The sequence below is a fragment of the Aspergillus pseudodeflectus genome (assembly GCF_044049435.1).
Source record: "Aspergillus pseudodeflectus strain CBS 756.74 chromosome Unknown BJX68scaffold_22, whole genome shotgun sequence".
Taxonomy (NCBI): Eukaryota; Fungi; Ascomycota; class Eurotiomycetes; order Eurotiales; family Aspergillaceae; genus Aspergillus; species Aspergillus pseudodeflectus.
The window spans coordinates 277,595-295,945 of record NW_027263798.1 but is presented as its reverse complement, the minus strand read 5'-3'; the positions used below and the strand labels follow the sequence as shown (position 1 = coordinate 295,945).

The 18,351-nt window shown below is 54.2% G+C and overlaps 7 protein-coding genes across 7 annotated transcripts; 3 read left to right on the top strand and 4 right to left on the bottom strand.

Annotated features, from left to right (window-relative positions):
• Positions 1-1,505: 1,505 nt before the first annotated feature.
• On the bottom strand, positions 1,506-3,369 carry BJX68DRAFT_275957 (putative integral membrane protein). Its single transcript, XM_071047969.1, has 5 exons — positions 2,993-3,369; positions 2,832-2,936; positions 2,368-2,765; positions 2,241-2,305; positions 1,506-2,142 (listed from the first exon to the last, which is right to left on the bottom strand). The coding sequence occupies exons 1-5, from the start codon at positions 3,146-3,148 to the stop codon at positions 1,631-1,633; spliced, it is 1,236 nt and encodes a 411-aa protein (XP_070898943.1). The 5' UTR covers positions 3,149-3,369; the 3' UTR covers positions 1,506-1,630.
• Positions 3,370-6,648: 3,279 nt separating this feature from the next.
• Positions 6,649-8,352, bottom strand: BJX68DRAFT_237529 (uncharacterized protein). The gene is made up of 2 exons (XM_071040214.1): positions 7,990-8,352; positions 6,649-7,900 (listed from the first exon to the last, which is right to left on the bottom strand). The coding sequence occupies exons 1-2, from the start codon at positions 8,342-8,344 to the stop codon at positions 7,239-7,241; spliced, it is 1,017 nt and encodes a 338-aa protein (XP_070898942.1). The 5' UTR covers positions 8,345-8,352; the 3' UTR covers positions 6,649-7,238.
• A 153-nt stretch (positions 8,353-8,505) lies between these two features.
• BJX68DRAFT_94916 (Zn(II)2Cys6 transcription factor domain-containing protein) lies at positions 8,506-9,727 on the top strand. The gene has a single exon (XM_071050065.1). It carries the CDS (start codon positions 8,517-8,519, stop codon positions 9,612-9,614), a length of 1,098 nt encoding a protein of 365 aa, XP_070898941.1. The 5' UTR covers positions 8,506-8,516; the 3' UTR covers positions 9,615-9,727.
• Positions 9,728-10,533: 806 nt separating this feature from the next.
• On the top strand, positions 10,534-12,071 carry BJX68DRAFT_94905 (uncharacterized protein). The gene is made up of 2 exons (XM_071050064.1): positions 10,534-10,579; positions 10,629-12,071. Exon 2 carries the CDS (start codon positions 10,844-10,846, stop codon positions 11,954-11,956), a length of 1,113 nt encoding a protein of 370 aa, XP_070898940.1. The 5' UTR covers positions 10,534-10,579; positions 10,629-10,843; the 3' UTR covers positions 11,957-12,071.
• A 773-nt stretch (positions 12,072-12,844) lies between these two features.
• BJX68DRAFT_267030 (Zn(II)2Cys6 transcription factor) lies at positions 12,845-15,061 on the bottom strand (the record flags this gene model as incomplete). Its single annotated transcript, XM_071045686.1, has 2 exons — positions 12,845-13,957; positions 14,006-15,061. The coding sequence occupies 2 exons, from the start codon at positions 15,059-15,061 to the stop codon at positions 12,845-12,847; spliced, it is 2,169 nt and encodes a 722-aa protein (XP_070898939.1).
• Positions 15,062-15,379: 318 nt separating this feature from the next.
• Positions 15,380-16,531, bottom strand: mep20 (putative penicillolysin/deuterolysin metalloprotease; the record flags this gene model as incomplete). Its single annotated transcript, XM_071045685.1, has 3 exons — positions 15,380-15,399; positions 15,455-16,258; positions 16,303-16,531. The coding sequence occupies 3 exons, from the start codon at positions 16,529-16,531 to the stop codon at positions 15,380-15,382; spliced, it is 1,053 nt and encodes a 350-aa protein (XP_070898938.1).
• A 1,194-nt stretch (positions 16,532-17,725) lies between these two features.
• On the top strand, positions 17,726-18,214 carry BJX68DRAFT_267028 (uncharacterized protein; the record flags this gene model as incomplete). Its single annotated transcript, XM_071045684.1, has 1 exon — positions 17,726-18,214. One exon carries the CDS (start codon positions 17,726-17,728, stop codon positions 18,212-18,214), a length of 489 nt encoding a protein of 162 aa, XP_070898937.1.
• Between the last annotated feature and the right edge of the window lie 137 nt (positions 18,215-18,351).

The window sequence follows — 18,351 nt, the reverse complement described above, 5'->3', positions numbered from 1 at the left end:
CTCTGGCCAAAGTCCACCACTGCGTATTTATCCCACTATCAGCGCACATTCAGCAGGATAGAATAAGATTTGGCGCGTGTGTTTTCATCTCCTCGCCTGGCATCTCACGATAAAGCTGCGACTTCGCGGAGATGCTGGCTGGGTAAGCGCACCAGACTTACTACCTCATTCCTCATTGGCGGTCGCATACTCTGCAGACGACATGGAGAGAATGGGAGATATCCGTCAGTCGCCTGTCATGGGAATATAGCTTCGGGGAACGGTTCTTGGAAGGCGAGTCCACGTAAGGGGCCTTGGGAGAGATGTCCAGCTGGTGCGGATAATTTGAGCAGTAGCATATAGTATCTGCGGCACGGACACTGCCTCCATGAGCAACCCATTTCCAATTCTGGTCGTCTCCATCCAGTGGAAGCGGAAAGATGCTGGGGCATTCCCATACCTCACTAACAGTATTTGCAGGGCTAAATTTGCTAATATACTTCCATGTTTTGAGGTCTGTAGAGGTATAAAAAAGCAGTTTATAGAGCTTTACTAGAGAGATAACTAAAACCTATTTCCTGGTAGATTAATGCTAGAACATACTAGGGTCACGGAACTCGAGGATCTAGTCTACATATTTAGGAGGAGGTTCCGTGATTACGGGGTTTCTAGCATTATAAGTTGTTTATGTCATACCATTATTAATACTATATATAATCGACTGTGCTTGTTACTTTACTACTATAGTCTTTCTACTTGATAACTCCTGTTCCTGGGGGTACTGAGTCATATTAGTTAGTGTATTTCTTATTATGTGTTTAGATTTCCACTCACATAAGATGTATACATGGCCACGAGGGGAGTTGAGCCATTGGTACCGAAGCCACTAGTGTTGTCGACATCCGCAACTGCTGTTCCGGAAAAGAACATCGCTGCATTTGACAATCAAGGAAGGATCCGACGCGGGTACCGGCTTCGGAATCGACCAGTCCTCTATGAATAAAGATAGGCAGAAATATAGGTCAATGTGTATGTAGAAGTCCTAGCTGATAGTGCTTGATAAGTATCACTACCCTCCCCAGGCGCCGCAACGTCACCGGCAAAGCAAAATGGTGGCCTGGCAAAGCCAATATCCGCGCAGAAGAAAACTAAGAAAGGAAATAGAGGAAATAAGTATCTCAGGTCGCATTAACCACTTTATAGAAATGCCTCTTAACACTTCCCCAGTTCACATACCCCATACTCCGCGTTTCCCGGTGGTCTAAATATATATCGCTCGCTAATACAGTGGAATATATATGTCTTTCTCATTGCCCCATAAAATACGAAGCAGCATATGGACGTTACTATATCCAGACATCACGTTTGGTACGAAGGGAGGCACAAAGTGTGAGGATGTTCCCTTTGGCCTGAGGTGGAAATTAGAAAACGCCACAGCATGGACTGTTGATGATCCTTCTGGCCCGAGAACACGGATGTCTCACCCACGGAATGTGGGCTGAGACGGGGTTCCACGTGGGAAGTGCAGGGGAACTAGTCGACGAGATCTGAGACATGCCCTGGTGGCGTCCGTATTCTCCAATCGTCTCTCCACAGCCACTCAAGTATATACCTTTGTCGAGTATCTACTGTGTATTATCTCGATATCAAATCACACATGCTCCTTGACACTCGTCGACTGCACATCCGACGACGTCTGCGTAACTTCAATCATCTGATGGATCCCCAATCCCATGCCCATCCCCGAATTCGAACTCGCATCCACGCCCCGACCCCCATGCCTCTCGCGTTCCAGCGTCAACCGCTCCTCGCTACTACTCACACTCCCACCTCTCCACCCCTCCCCACTCCCCTCATCATGATCATGCCTCGTATGCACCGTCGTAACCGTAACCGCCTTATCCGGCCTCAGCCGTCCCTGCAAACTCGAATTATCCAACGAACCCAGCGGAAACGCCCGGTTGCGATCGCGATCCCGCGTCCCGCTAGCGAGTCGCTTCGACCCGGACCGACCGGGGAAGGGAGACGCGTTGTTGTAGTCGCCGTCGGAAGTGGTTGAGCCGAGCCAGTGGCGGAGGAGGGGGCGGAGGGTCGCGAGACTTCCGGCTGTGATGCCTAGCCCGGCTTCGATGTTGGACCAGATTGCGATTTCGACGGTTGCGTCTGTTTTGGCAATCTCTTGTTAGCAAGCGGGCTTGGGGAAGACAGGGTTGGAAAGGCTGTGTGTGCGGGGGCAGGGGCTGGGGAGAGAGGGTACGTACAGAGAAAGTCGGGGTCTCGGAATGTTTTGACGTAGGGGAAGCGGACGATGACGGCGGAGGAGGCACTAGGTAGATATCTCATCAGCAAGGGATCTAGACATGTTCATCACGATAGTAGGAAACTCACATGCAGGCCATGCCCAAAATTCCCACAACAGCCATCTTGGTCTTGCGTCGCATATGCAATTTCCGCACAATAAAGATCGGCAGAATGCCCACTGTAAAATCACACAACGCCGCAAACGCACTATACACGTAGGTCATGGTGATGACAATCTCGATACTGATGCAGTGTCCCTCAATCGTCGGATCGAGCGCAGTCCGCGTCCAAAAGTACTCGAGCGGCTTGCACTGCAGCAGCATGATGAACATGAACAGCAGGCCCGTGAGCACTGTAAAAGCCATGACGGCGCAGAGGAGCCAGATGTGGAGGCGCTTGACGGTGATGCGCATGAGGAAGATGCACACGGAGACTTTGCATCCGATCGAGGCGAAGCAGTAGGCGATTTCGCAGAGCCACCAGTACTGAGGGGGTTAGTCTTGGAGCTTAGAGAGGGAACAGATAAGGATGTCGGTAGGTATACTGCACACCTTCATTGCTGTTACTCGTTCGTGCGCGGTCAAGACGGCGAATTTGCGTCCGGTTCCGTAGATGGCGCCCCCGATCATACACCCCGAAAACATCAGATAGAACGCCTATGCTCGATCATCAGTACGGACTCCGCTATATCTCAAAGACAAGTCAAGTATACCATCGCAAGGACCATCACCGCATCATCCCAGCCAAACGCCTTGATCAAGAACCCTCGCACATAGCACCGCAGGAGGACCGCCACGGTCGCCACGGACATGAACACCGCAGCGACCGCCGTAACCTCTACCGAGCGATCATCGTCACCAGCAGGCATCCTGGCGAGCAAAGCAAGTGAAACTCATCACGGAAGTGTCACGGCGGTGGAGATGGGCAGGGGGCCCGTATATAAGGGAGTTCCCTCGGTAGGAGCAGCTGCCAAAAATCCCCTGCTCCACAAATCTGGAGCTGTGAGCCGAGGCGGCATTCGACAGCGTTCGAGAGCTAGACTCAAAAGAGCAGGTGGCCCCGTTAGAGTTGGGCACCGCGGCCATGAAGAGTAAATCAGTGCAGATCTTGGTGCCATGACACGGGAAGGCGACCCAGATCCAGGTCATCCCGGGAATTCCAGGCGTCAGGTAAATTTGCAGTGGAGCAGGGCTGCAGTTGTTGTTATTCACCAGCAACCCCTGTTACTGGCCAGACCAGCCGCGGAGATGAGGGATGCGCGTTGTCCGCGATCCACTTGCCCTCCGGAAACCCGGTAGCGAGGGCGAGTCTAGGCGGCACAATCCATGTGAGATAAAATTAACTTTACTCGAGGTACAAGAGACTGAATATTATTCACGCCACCCCAGCTAGTTCTTCAGACGGAAGCGGCTGTCATATTAAGCGTTGGGGGCCATACACTAAGGATGCACATGAACTGTCCAGGATTTTGTCTGCGCCCTAGCGTAACCACCAAAACACCAGGAACAGGATTCTGGGCGTTTAGCCCCTTGGCAGCTTGGATCCAAGTCCTCAACCACGGTTGGAAGAGACGACAAGCGACGCTTTGCCCCCTTCGGACTTCCCAATTAGGGCCCAGGCCGACAGGAGGAGTGGCTCTGCCTCAACTTTCATGACTCGCGTATTTCTGACTCGGCTCTTGATCTTTGCCACAGGCCTCCCCAAGCGCGCGCTTGGGCCACATACCACCGATTGTCGGAGAATTGTTTCAGCCATTTGACATCCTTTTGTCCGCCGCCGATGGTGCAAACCTCGCATTGCCCGCAGTTGGTCGGCATTAGTGACGAGGAGGCAGCTGGGCGCTCATAAAGCCCGAAGATCCACTTCCGCAAATGACTTTTAAGGAAGGAGAGTACTCCCATAGTCCAATAAGCCGCTGCCGTAACGAATACAGCAAAGGTAAGAGGTTGCCTGAAGCTGTTCAATAGGTCGGGAACAATCAAAGTTCCTATAAGGGTCATTACTCATTCTTCGCCCCTTGGTTACGGCCATAATGCAAGTAACCTTTTGCTGTCATCTGAGCGGCAAAGGGAGTCGTCATTGGCGTCAGGCAAAGTTCAATGGAAAGTTAGGATAGCGTCTATACACTCACACAAATGGTTCCCGCCGGTGGGCTCACCGGCCATGACCTCATTCCTGATTGAACTCCAAAGCACGAGACCCCCTTAACGAACCGGCCCATCGCAACATCAGCGACCGTCACATCGAGGGTCTCTTGCTACCGCTACACGAGTCATGTCGCCGCTGCGTCTGGCTCCCCAGCCAAGCTTACTGAGCCGCATTATTTCGATATTTCGCAAGTTGATGCGGGGGCCGTTGTGCAGATTTAAGCGGTCTACCGCGCACGCCGTCGCAGCTGGAGTTGATACCGCCTGAGGTTCTTGGTTTAACCATAGACTTCCTTGACAGGGCCGATATCGTCTGCCTAGGATTGACTAGCGGAGGCCTGCTGAGAACGACTGGGACGTCGTCATGGCCGAAACGGAAAGATAGAGCCCTGAGAATGGTCGTGTTGTCCCGGGTGGCAAGGGATCTACCGGGAATGTTCTGCTGCTACTACTGCGCGAAGCTACACCCCTCGAAACTCGTCGGACCGCCCCCAAATGAACGGCTGGGTAGAGGCGATGAATGCCCAGAGATAGGTGGGTGGGCCAGTCACCGCCAACCTGGCGCAATTCCCAGCCCTTTGCTCGACGCACACGGTCTTGAGATCTCCTATCGTTTTCGGGTATTGCACCTTGTTCTGGCGATGAAAAGACATTACCAGGGACCGGCGCACGGTATTCCACTCCACAGCTTGGCATATACAGAGGTTATGGCGAGGGACGCAATGTTTACCACCCTTTTCTCTGTGCAGGCCCGCATCTGCCCGGCGGAGCGAGGTCCGCCAACGCTTGTTTTGCACCTGCAGCATTGGGCCCTGATCCACGACGAAGATTCGGGAGTTGAACAGTTTGCGTGCATCATGCGGAACTGGAGGATATGTCGACACCAATACTCCGATACTCTCCAGGAGCATATTGCGTCGGCCATCGACTCGCGAGGTTTTGGTCGAGGTCAGTGGCCAGAGGCGGAAGTCCTAGAGTGCCCACAGTGTGGTGTAGAGTTTCAACTGGACTTGCGAGATTGTGGTGGGGAGGGCAGGGCGGTCGTTGTAACCAAATGGTTAGATCTTGGATCCGGGTTGACGCCAGATGATCACAGGCTGTTGGCTCTTGCGAGCCGGGATTTCCACGGACTAGTTGCCGATCAGGGAGTTGCGAGCTCGGGGATGACTAGGCATCGCTATCAAGCTGCTTCAGGGCATCAGGTACAGGGAAAGGACATAAGGGACCGCAACTATCGGTATCTCGCAGAAAGGGAATATCGACGTGAGCTAAGTACTAGCTGGCTGGACCCGGGAGTCTGGACCTCGTCCGAGTGAGGCGTCTGAAAAAGATGCGTGCGCCTTGGAGTGAGAGTCCAATGCGAAGCAGTCGGGTCCCTGCAGTTTGTATGCGTTAACAGGAAGAGAAAGGAGCGTTCAAGGACCCTCACGATGACTATCTTCAGCTGCCACCCTCCTTGCTGGTCTGCGTCGTTTTTCTTCCGACTAGCACCTATAGTTTCAGGAATGATGAGTCTGCCCATTATCAACGCCATTTTTGGCACCGTCGGCACGTGGATTTGGGGCATTGCGCCCGGAACCGCGGTGGCTCTATCGGTACATTCTGCAATAGCGTCTCCAACATTACTTAAAAAAAATATGCCATTCACACAATACGGCAGTGGAAGATTACACTAGTATCCCTATGCGAGCAATACAGCCAGATCCTTCTGTACCTTGGTCTCCAAGGTTATCAACTTCTCATGTGTCTGTACTGCTGCGACGTGGAGGCCCACGGGAATGCGCTTAGCGAAATGTGGTGTGGCGTCCTTCTCAGCGAAACTAACCACAGCGTCGTGCAGAGGAAGAGGCCAAACGCAGTCCAGAGTTTCGGCGCGTCTGGGAACATGATAAGAAGGTGCGTCTGAGGATGAGCGGCAGATGCATAAGAGCTTTTATCCCATTTAAGGCTGCGCAATAGACTTACTACGGGGGATCTGCGCCAAAGTACGTATCTACCTGCGCTGCCTGTTGAGAATCCAGTTGGCAGGCCGCAGTTGCCGGACCTGGATGTGGATCTGGGTTATGTTTTCAAGAGAAACGCTAGTGTTGATATTTGCTCGTTTGAGGTTCCAGGGCTGTTTTTGCCACTTACAAACAGCATGCCTGAGGGTCATATTCTTGTTGAAAGAAAGGGAGAAGTCAATGGAAACCAAGATACTAATACACTATGGGACTTATATGCCCGTTGACCAACTCTCAATTGAATTCCAAACATATGAACCATCTTCCACTATGGTTTTATACCAGAATAAGTAACTACCACTCCCTGGAGCGTTGTATAATACCATACTAAGACGTATAGGGCTGGAGCGTCTGCGTGTAAAGGCAGAATTCCGGAGCTAGTAGGATTATCTGGGGCCTAGGATTGCTAGCACCTCAAATATGTAGAGCAGACATGATATTGGAAACATTGAAGAGCTACCGCTCTTGTCTTGGTCGAACCTGGGTTTATCACAACCATCATGGAGCCTATTGAGTTTCATTCCAAGAACCTCCAGATCGCTTTAGCCCATCCTCCGTCAACACATAGGCGTTGGAAGGCGTAGACGTTCCCCAGTAGTGTCACGAAGAACTGGTACACGGTCGCATGGCGCGCGGAACTCGTCTTGCCGAGTAGTAATTTACGCGCGATAGATCCTCAAAGCAGGATATAAGCGTTGGTAATGGCTAGGAATGTATCAAAACAGTCCACGAGCTGCCACTTTTAACCAGGTGTATCCATTTAGACCCTTTGTATCTCAGCGGTCCGCATCGCATCGAGAGCCATATATCATGCCCTCTCCCCAGTAATACGCACAAACTCATCCTCAGTATGCTTCCAGACCCTCTCAATCATTCCTTCCCTCCTCAGCTCCGCTAGAAACTCCAGGGTCTCCGTCGACGCACTCTCGCCATCAAAGCCAACCGTGTACACCCCGCTCCCCAGCTTCCCATCTATCCCACGAACAAATTCCGACTCTGTGGAAGCATTCCCCAGGGACACCGTACCATTTCCGCCCTCAGCAGCAGGATACCGAGGGCTAGTCAACAGGTAAACATGCCGTTCCCCACTCTCTTCAGCCGTAATCAACTCAGGCACCGGGCCGCCATCAATCGCAGCATTCTCATTCATGACCCTCAGCACCTGCCGCGTCAACGGCGTGTCCACTGCCCCGGGGTAATCATGTATGAACGACACCTGCGGGGCACTCTTCGCGACGGCTTCAAGACCGAGCGTGACGAGCGTAATAAGATGCCCGCGTAGCTGTTCGAGGGGTATATGTAGTGCTTGAAAATCCGAGGGGTCAATCGGACCTTCAAACCCTCCGCCACCGACAGTCACCACACGGCGATGATAGGGTGCGGCTTTGACGAGGGGGAGGAGGCGCGTTATGAAGCGGATGCGGGAGTAATGCGCTAGGGATGCGACGAGGTGCAGGTTTTCCGCGGTTACTGTGGTTGTCCGTCAGTCATTCATCGTGCTTTGGTATCTGCAGGTAGGAGTTGTGGATGTTCTGTGCGATTCGAGAAGGGAAAATTACCAGGACGATCAAACCTCGCAACACCCTGGCTGAGGAAGAGGATATTCAGATACGACTCGCGAGCCTGGATCTGCGCGCAGACCTCGTCGACGACCTTGATTAGGCTCACGTCTGCCGCGATGAAGATGTATTGGCCCTCTGGATAAAGCGTCCGACACTCGGAGATGATTGCATCCGCGGCGTCCTGGGACCGGCCAACGAAGTATGCCTTTGGTTTCACGGTATACTTTGCGAAGGCCTTTAGGGTTGCTGCGCCGATGCCGCTGGTCGCCCCGACGAAGAGCGCAACAGGACCGGCAGGGAACGAGCTTGAGATTTTCGCATTGAAGGAGAGGATTTCTGATAGAGCTACCATGTTCGCGTGGATGGTTTGTTTGGTCGTGTTGGTAGTTGGGAGGGCGCGCTGTATATAAGCCCTGTCCCAATAACGCCGAGTCGGCGAAAGCGATAACGCCGAACGAGCCCAACATCCCGACCGAACGCCACGTCTCTTCTCGTTTCTTCATCAACAATTTCATCGAGTCACTATGGATCCACCACACCGTTCTAATCAGCCTAGAAAAACCCGATCAGCGTGCGACAAGTGCCATACACAGAAACTCCGATGCACCCGCAAACCCGGCCAGTCGCGGTGTGAACGGTGCCTGCGACTGAACGCCGAGTGTCGCTTTGCGCCCCGGGCGAAGCGGGGTTCCAAGAAGCCACGACTGCCGTCCCACTCAACCTCGACACAGGGGAAACAGAGCTCATCAAATCAGATCTCCACTCCAAGCACTGGGCAGGGTCTTGATATTGGGGATCGCCTTGAGGAGTCCTTGCCCACTGAGCCGTGGTTGGATACGCTCGGATTGGCGGACCCCGTCGACTGTATCAACTGGGATATCGAACCAGCGGGGAGCGCATGGGATATAAATCTGGATACAGCTTGGGCAGTGGCCGACCCTGACCGGGGCGTTACACAGAATGTCTGCACGCTGCAGATGGCCTTGGACCCGATGCCTTCTGCTGGCACGACGAGCACCCACGAGCTAGCAAATCTCAGCATCGCCCTCTACGAGCTCACGGCAAAGCTGCCGTCTGTCCGAGACGAGACGCGTACCGCAAGCGATATCGCTGCTCAGAGCACCCGGCAAGCTCTCCCCTTCATGTTCGACGAGCTCTTCAGCCTCACCACACAGTTCACAAACGTGAGCAAACACTACCTGTGCGGCATAGAAGGTACCGACGAGCCAACGGCCCTGATGGTTGGATCATGTCACTCTCGCCTCACGAAAATATACATAGACATCTTTTCGATGATGCAGCGCTGTGTTCAGCACACGGGCGGGCCACCGCGACCGCGACCAGATGGGACACTTGTCCTTCCGAATGTGCAGATGGGCTCCTTGAGTTGCCCCTCACTGCATGTGGACTTTGAGAACCCACTCTCGGTGGGGACAGGGTATATGTATATGTGGATGGTTGCGGTTTTCTCAGCGCAGCTATTGGGACAGCTGGCGGACACCATGCGGGAGCGGCCTATTGCGACTGGCAAGTCGTTAGTGTATGGTTTGTGGAAGGAGATGGGGGAAAGGATGGATGGGTTGCTGGAGACGATTGAGAGCACGAAGAGCCTGCTCCGGTGACAGGCTTTCGGGACTATCGTGGAAATGAAAGCCGACGACAAGGAGAAACCATAATGACAACGCACCCCTTGAGCATATGAGCCGCGCTCCCTATCCTAAAATTGTTGACAAGGTGAATCTTGACTTTGAATGGCGAGTGGGGCCCTTTCTCTCTGCGTGCCAGAGTCCTCTGCCCTACCGGCTTCTTTGTTTCAGCTGTGCCGTATATGGCTTTGTTCGGGTGCGCTATGTCTGGCACAAGTCTAGTACACGGCTGCAGGAAAGTGGACAAAGGATTGTTTCACGAGGCATTGTTTCCTGCTCATTGCTTGAAAGCCGCCCAGAAAGCTGGTAGGGCGACACTCTCACACAAGGGAGGGTTGGTTGTTCCTTCCACACGTAGATACAGACAACCTGCCCACTGACAAGGAAGGACCAGCCAGGCTGCGATCCATCCTCTTGTGCAAAGTCTTCAAACTCTCTGTCCTTTCTGTCGCTTGCTTTGTGGCGGCTGCATCCAGCATGATTGTGAAACTCCAGTGCATCAAACGGCCGATCCGTCATTGTTTGCCTAGAAGACTTTAATATCTCCCCCCAACCCTCAAATGGCGACCATTCCTTTTTTGACACTCTAGCCCTATATTTATTCCATTCGATATCATCCACCTAATTCTCTTTCGCGATGCCCCGAACCGGAAAACGCAAACAACGACCATGGGAGGCCGACGAGCCTACCTCCTCGCGACTTGCTATAGTACGCAAAGACCCATTCCGATATCTCTGCTGGGACTGCGCCAGTATCGTCATGTCTTATCTCGACGTTTGCGATTTAGCCCGCTGCGAGCGGGTCGACAAGGGCTGGCGGCGGTTTATCCACGAGTGGATGGGCGCCGCCGGCTTCTACCAGCACTTTCCCAATCTTCCAAAGTCAACGGTCAATACGCTTGAAAGTACTGAAGGACGAGCTGCCGTGTTCAAGGCATGCGGTAAGTTTGGATTACATAGATAACTATCCATTTGCTAACGAGTGACTAGCTGTCGACGAGGCGCTGCGCCAGAAGTGGACGACTGGTAGGGCATCCTGTGCCCGTGAATATATCTTTCCTGGAAGTATATTCACTGTCAAAGGAGACTTTGTCATCTGGAACAGACACGATCAGGTATACTGGCAGCGTCTCGGATTTCGCAGTGACGGCACACTGCATCCGGTCACCACGTTCAAGTACACACCAGAGGGTAGAATCAACCGCATGGTTGTTAATGAGGCGGGCTATATGTTCCTTACAACCTCTTATCCTGTCAATCCACTCTCGTCCTCATCGTCGCCCCAGGAAACCAGCTACCTCGTCCCATTCGGTCGCTTGGCCCAGGAAATCCACACAGAATCTGTCGTGTTCTTGGAAACAGGCGAGGAGCTGTGGAAACAGTCACAGGATCCGGATTACGAACTCGTCGCCGTCGGGAGGGACAGACTTTACTACCATTCCTGTGGCACGCAGGAGGGCTCGTTTGTCGCACGCGACTTGCGGTCCGGGGAGCTGCTCTACAAAACATACCACGGACATACGGAGATGCCCCACGGGCCTGCTATCATTGTCCGCAAGCAAGACGGTGATGAGCTGATCGTCAAGCAATGGAGAATCAACGAGCCTCTCCCCGCGGTAGGGAGCATCTTCACCGGCCTGCTCGCCTACGAGCACGATGTGGGCGTGCGGGTCTTCGACGGGCAAACCGGGCAGTGCCTCCAGGCTATTTTGTGCGAGCGCACATTCCCAGTGGCAAGCCCGAACGACGGGGAATTCGCTTTGCTCGGCGGATGCGCCAGGAATGTGAACTATTACCGCATCCACAAGTATCGGTTTTCCGCCGAGCAGGCCAAGTTCCACCTCGTGACCACGGAAGTCTTGGACCAGTCACCGGCTGTAGTACCGGGCAACCACGATAGCATCCCGGTCCGCTCGGTCGACCCGTATGCGTACAGAGCCGGCCGATGGGACGGAGATCGCGGTACAGCCTACCTCCTCCCCGTCGTCGCGCGAACAGCCCCGTCAGACTGGCGGCCATCGGAGGTCTGGGACGGCGATGAGAGACCGGTCGATGCCTGGCTTACTCTGGGCCCCGGCCAGGAGATCACCGTGGCCCCGAGGACCGAGGCCGAGCTGGAGACACGGCGCTCACTGCGCGTCGACGATCCCTGGCGTGGTCCCTTTACTTGGTGGATTACCGAGTTTGACCACAGGAACCGGCTGGTCTGCCATGCGAAGAACCTGAGGCGTGCCTATGTCTTTGATTTTAGGTTCCGTGCCCCACAATCTCTGGGGATGGGCAGTGATGGAAAGAATGAGACTACGATGGAGATATGATCATCAGCTTTGCATTTTGAGTGTCAGATACTACCTTAGCATTCATAGAGTTGGATCAATACCATACATTAACCGGACCTTGACTGTGCACCATGAGCAAGCTACCCCACACGGAGACAGCGAAAGGGAATATCCGTCCGAGGTCGTCAGAATAACCTCTTGCACATCCGCCGTCCAAATAAGCATAGCCACAGGTCTCAGACACGCATCTCGTACATGTCTCGGCTGCAATGCGTGTCTTGGACACCCCTCACGCCCGTCTCAGAGTAACTTTCCACCTGTCCAAGACACGCGCTCGTATTCGGGCGCGGTCTCACGACGCCAGGTGTCAGCCCCGTTCAGCCCGGTGGGGAAGCGAAGGCGCTGTCTTACCCCGGCCCGCGAGCTTATGCATGTGCGCGGCTGCTCCCGTGTGGCGGGTAACTTGGCTGAGACCCGTCTGAGGCCGGGTTGATCTGTCTTGGACTTACACAAGTGTCTTGTATTGCTGGAACAGTGTCCTAGACATGCAGCGGGATATTTGAGACATGCCATGGTGCTGTGCACGGCGGGACGGGAGGGCTGCTCCATGTCTCTCCACGCGGCTATTGAGTTTTGTTTCACTTTATATTGACTTCACGTCCACTGAGGCTGGATCAACCGCGGAATCTACTCTACCGCATGATATTTGCTCATTATGTACTCTGTCTACGCAAGATCGGACGAGCCAGCTTGGTCGATTGAGACATCGAGTCATATTCACTGCGGAGAATAGTATCCATGAGCCAGGAGAACAGGTCAACGGTCTGAGTCCTATGGCCCGGTGTGCTTGGTCTTCGCTGCGTCCCTTTCATCCATGTCACATCTGATGAGGTTCCTCGGGTGTATGTACAGGGTTGAGCAAATATCTCAAAAGATCCCACCCGCAACATCGAAAAACGAATCCCCCAGCCCCATGATCCTCTCGATCCGCGTCCCCTCATCCGCATCCGGGCCACGCTCACAGTGCTGGTGCCCACATTCAGCCTCATAAGCCGCAATCAGACTCTCGAGGTCCATCCCCCTCCCACTTCCAATCCCCGCAAACTCCTCCAAATCCGGACACGCCCCCTGATCGCTAAAGTACGCTAGCATCGTATACAGAATCTCGACTTGCTCCGTACACCAGCTAAACCCGCTGTAGAGTTTGATATAATAGCTCTCTAACCAATGCTCGTTCTGGAGCAATGAGAGGGCACGGTGCGTGGCTTGCAGCGTCTCGGCTGTTTCGTTGAATATTTGTTTTGTTTTTGAGGACGTTAACAGCGAAATAAAGAGGTCGTGGAAGGGGATCATGGGGTAGTTGCGGAACATTCGAGATAATGTGGCCATCGAGGCGTGGGTGTGCGTGTTGGGATGATCACGGTCGTAGGAGGCTATTGTTGTTAGGGCTGCGAGAGAAGGGGTGCGGTAACGGTTTGTTATCGGGAGGGAGGAGTCGCAGCGGGAGATGAGCAATTGTGTTACGTGGAGGGCGTATGTTAGTTCTGTTGTTGAGGAGTGGAGATTCAGGTTCGGACTGTGCGCGCTGTCGATGACGGTTGGGTTTAGTAGGCCTTTATGTGCTGCCTCCCACCTGGCGAGATCCTGTCGGAGAGTTTGCGCCTGCGACGAGCGGGAATCAGTGCTGTACATGGTCGATCGGGGCGAGTACAGCTTCAGATAGATATCCTCCCAGATGGCCATGAGATGCGTGAGCGCTCCAAAGTGCTGTCTCGGGCTCGGATGCTCGCAGTCAACGGGGTGGAGAGGAAATCGGCAGTCGAAGAGGTACAGCTCGCCAGCCTGTCCAGCCAGGAAGACATTCTGCTTATCCATGGCGTAAGCAATCCAGAAGAGGCGCTCGGATTCAGACATATCTTCCCACGAGGTGCTGAGACTGAGCGTGGTCTGGTGCAGGCCCATTGCCCGGACGACGCCCGTTACTGATGACAGCACGCGCGAATAGACGGGAGCAGAATAGTATTGTTGGCAGACGAGGGCCTATCGATGTTAGTGCTTGACAGCTTAGACTGTGAATGGGCAGCATACCAGTGTAAGTAAAGCCCTCAGATATTCCATAGTCGGCTTCATAAACTCCGCCAAACCCTCCAGCGCCCGATCACAATTCCGAATCAACGCGCGCGTCTGCTCAAGCTCAGCAGCGACCTGGTCCGGCTCACGAGGCCTCGTCCTCTGCACATGCGAATCCAGCGTCTTCGCCAGCAACAGCACATTACTATACGTAAGCGCCTGCGCACACACCTGCTGACACGGCGGCGAGTCATAGTAAAACGCAATCCCATCCTGCAGATCGGTCTTATCGAATATTGGCGTTACGGAGTTGATGTGTTCCAGGTAAGTCTCGACACAATCCTCAACAGCCCACCGCGGCGGCGCGATAACCCGCTGGCCGTCGCTTGTAATGGGAAAGTCCAGACATCCACCCGCGAAGGGGAACTTGTCCAGTTGGCCGCGGAGGATTTGGCGCGCGCCGGGATGTTGCGCGGCGTATACCCATAGGTCTCTGCGGTCGTGAGGCTCGCTGCAATCGCTGTTCACGGCGCGCTCGAGGCGGCGATGCAGGGATCTAAAGAGCGACAGGGCGGCTGGGTATGTCTCGTTGAGCTCGGTCCCGTCGGCGTCATGGTCAGGGACGTGATCCTGATTTTGATTCAGATGATCGACGCGATGCTCCCCGGTGGTGGATCCTGAAACTTCAACAACCTCCCGCGACGCATCACTCGTCGAAGGCGATATAAGCCCCGTCGCACCAGGCCTCTTAAGCTGATCAACCAAGCTAGCCAACGTCGACTCAATGCGATCTAATCGCGAGGTAACGGTTGAAAAAGCATCGAGCAACTCTTTCACTTGGTACACCCTCGAGGTTGAGTTTGAATACTCGCATGCGACGCCCCCTCTGCGACAATTCGAACAGTCGGGCTGTTGCCGGTCGCACTTGACTTTGCGGGTGCGGCACTGGGTGCAGGGGGGGCCTTGGGTGTCGTCGTCTTCGCGTGGGCGGCGGCGGGACACAGAGACACCGGCTGAGCCGCCGTTCGTGGACAAGCCGTTTTGCGAGCTGGAGCTACTTCGGCTTGGTGGCATGGCGCATAGAGTAGAAGATGGAGATTCGGTCAAGAATAAAATGATGATTTGTAAGATCGGAAGACGCCGTGACGCCAGAAGCCGCGATGGGCTTCAGCGCTCTTGGCGGACTGATTCGGGCTTAGTGCTTACTTATGCCTAATATTTACTTTAAAAAACGGAGTTATTGTGTTCATAAATCCTAGAATCATGTGCTGATCGTGTGTTATATACGAAGATTGTCGAGAGAAATATGTCCAGCCTCTCATTGTCGTTCATAACCTTCATTCCAGCCGTTTCCTCAACCCAGTCGGGAGACCAAGGGTTTCCTGCTGCTTTCTAACAGCCGAGGTAAACAGCTATTTGATGTTAGCACCACTTCACATGAATACCAGGAACATGGGGAAGACATACCGTTAGCGAACAGCGCGTAGGAATCCGCATTGTTCAGCGCCTGGGACGCACTAAGCGCAGTCGAAGCCGAGTATCCATACGCGTAGTCCTGAGTACCAGGGCTGTAGACACCGGGAGTGTGCGTAAACTCATGCAGAGTCGTGCCAACCTGATCCTGGGCATAGCAGGAGCCAGTCACAGCAGGGAGCGCGCTGTAGTAGATGTCGCAGTTGGCGATGATGTTGGACGCGGGCAGAGCATAGGCCAGCACGTTCGGGCTGCAGTAGCCGTACGGGTCCTGGCAGTAGTAGGTCGTCGCACCAGATGAGGTGGAAGAGGCCTCGGAGGCAATGGCGCGGAAGCGCGCAGCGACGGCGTTGCGGGTGGAGCTCGAGTCGGTCTTGAAGAAGCGGGTGAAGCGCGAGCCGCCCTGCAGGGCTGCGTTGGCCGCGTTGCTGGCGAGGGTGACTGTGTTGCGCAGGGCAGTCTGCAGCGAGGAGGAGCGGCTACCAGAGCAGCTGGCGATGCGGGTGCGGGCCGCGAGATGGCCGACGTGGGCAACCTTGGCGGCTTCGGCCCCGTCGACGGTGATGGTGAGCTCGTTTGAGTCAAAGGGGATCGAGCCCGTGATTTCGGTGCCGGTCACAATGGGGACGGAGCCCTGGGAGCGGAGGGTGATGGAACCACCTTCAGATAGGTCGCTGGTCGAGGCAATGTCAAAGATGTCCTCGATCTCGGCGCCGGGGGCAAGAGAGGTCAGGACGTCCTCGGTGAGCTCAGTGGTCTTGAGAGTGTACTTGATGCCTTGGAATTCGATCTCGTTGCCTGACCTGTGAGCCTCATCCTGATTCAACTGGGGCAATACGTACTGTCACGGAAGAGGGAGACCTTCTTGACAGGTGCGCTGTCCTGGAAGAAGTTCAGGTGGACAAAGGTCACCTCCTTGCTTCCGGTGTTCTTCACCACAGCCTTGATGCGGGTGTTGTCGACCTGCTCGAGGGTGACGTGCAGTCCGGGGGTGTTGAGCTTGACATCGACAGGAGAGGCGCTGATGCCTTGCATCAAAGCGAGAAGGGCAACGGGAGTGGTGAAACGCATGATGAGGCTGGAGTAGAGTGAAGAGGATCTGATGCTGGATGATGAGCAACAATGCGGATCGCAACGACTTCTTATAGCCATGCCCAGACCTCGAGGATGCCGCTACTATCTTCGGGATCGCATGCTTCATGGTGGAAGTCCTCTCGACCCTCGGAGATTCGCACAAAAACAGAAGGTGGTATCGCAATGCAGTCTCGCAGATGCCAAGGGGCTTTCATTCTGGGAAGTTATGAAGCTATTCGGAGTCTATCCAGTAGGGATGCTCGATCATCACGCCACGACTCGCTGCAAGGATCACGTCCATCTTGGCCGACTTCGACCACTGATAGGACTCTGCAGTCAAGCCAATGTTTATCAGGAACCCCTGTTCGATTCGAGTTTCGGGGCATTCTGGAAGAGCCCATCGTGGGGATGCGTCAGGATTGAGAGGAGGTGATAGGTCCGGAGCATCTGGGATGTGCCCCTTTCTCAGATATCACACTTGGCGGCATTAGAGTGTTCTCCAGCGTAACCCTACGACGGGGTAGTCTAAAGTTGTTGATCACGCAGGACCCCAAGGTTCTGGCCTAGTAGATGACTAGAAGCGTCGAGAAGAGGATGGTATACACCCGGAGCCAATATAGTCTTCAAAGAGGCAATTGTCACCAGGCATGTAGATAACTTGCAGTCTGCACTCTGATATCTCAATCCGAGGCGTTAATCCCCCGGGAAAAGCCACAAGGCTTCAATCCTTGGCCCCAACCTGCAATCTAACATCCATCTACACCACACACCATCGTGACTGGGCCAGGCCAAAGGATGCAACCCAAGAGTCTTCAGCGCTCTCTTGGCCCTCTCTTGGCACGCGCAGTTGGCGTGTGATTTGCTGTTGATGAAATTTAGACTCGGAGGAGGGCGGGAATTGCAGATCTTCTCGCGAAAAGGTGATTGCTCCCCGCCAAATCGTGGTTGAATCGTCTTGGACGGAGAGCGAACGCTTGACAGGTATCACGAGGTTATCGGAGGGGCCCGATCGAGTTGAGAAGAGATATTGCACCACCACTGCTGGGGTCCTTGTTAACGGCGTTCTTCCTCGACCCCGCCAGAAAGGCCAGATAAGCAGCTGAGACAAGGAACAAAGAAATGTTTCACCTCTTCACTCGGCCCCTCATCCTCTTCTCTCTTGGATTATTTGCCATCTACCACTTTGCAACCATGTCAGACGCACCTCCCACCCCCAAACTCACCGTCCGGCTACAATCGCCCTCGATCCCCGCTTCATTCGAGAGCCCGGTCGCCGTCTCCGTCACAGCCTCAGTCACCAACACCGCCGCGTCGCCAGTAACCCTGCTAAACTGGGGTTCCCCTCTCGACCCGCGTGCAAACATCCTCGGTGTTTTTGAGATTCGCGATGCAGAAACTGATGAACCTGTTATACTCGACGAGATCAAATTCCGCCGCGTCCTACCTGCGCCTCGTGAGGATTTCGTTGAGATTGCCCCTGGTGCCTCGGCCGAGGTGAAGGTTACGATTCCCCGTGCGCCGCTTGATCAGGCAAAGCACTATACGATCCGGGCCAAGGGCTGGTGGCAGGCCGTTTGGGAAGCGCCGCTGCAGGATGTGCCGCCGGAGGATCTAAACGAGTTGACTAGGGCGCTAAGGGGCGAATTTGCGTCTGACCCTGTGCCAATCGAGACGGACTAGTCTGTTCTTATTCCGGAGTATTAGTCTCGTCTACGAGTATATCAAGTCGCATATGCCTTGGCAACCTGCATTTATATTAATCCATGCAACATGGTTCATAGCTATAGTACATCCACCACCAGGGTGACATTCATCTC

Bases quoted from the DNA above. Each gene is read 5' to 3' on its own strand.
- BJX68DRAFT_275957 (XM_071047969.1), bottom strand. From the start codon at position 3,148: ATGCCTGCTGGTGACGATGATCGCTCGGTAGAGGTTACGGCGGTCGCT. The intron at 2,937-2,992 runs GTATACTTGACT...GATCGAGCATAG, and splicing joins CGGTGATGGTCCTTGCGATG to GCGTTCTATCTGATGTTTTC. The intron at 2,766-2,831 runs GTGTGCAGTATA...TAACCCCCTCAG, and splicing joins AACGAGTAACAGCAATGAAG to TACTGGTGGCTCTGCGAAAT.
- BJX68DRAFT_237529 (XM_071040214.1), bottom strand. From the start codon at position 8,344: ATGGTAGCTCTATCAGAAATCCTCTCCTTCAATGCGAAAATCTCAAGC. The intron at 7,901-7,989 runs GTAATTTTCCCT...GGACAACCACAG, and splicing joins TGCGAGGTTTGATCGTCCTG to TAACCGCGGAAAACCTGCAC.
- BJX68DRAFT_94916 (XM_071050065.1), top strand. From the start codon at position 8,517: ATGGATCCACCACACCGTTCTAATCAGCCTAGAAAAACCCGATCAGCG.
- BJX68DRAFT_94905 (XM_071050064.1), top strand. From the start codon at position 10,844: ATGGTTGTTAATGAGGCGGGCTATATGTTCCTTACAACCTCTTATCCT.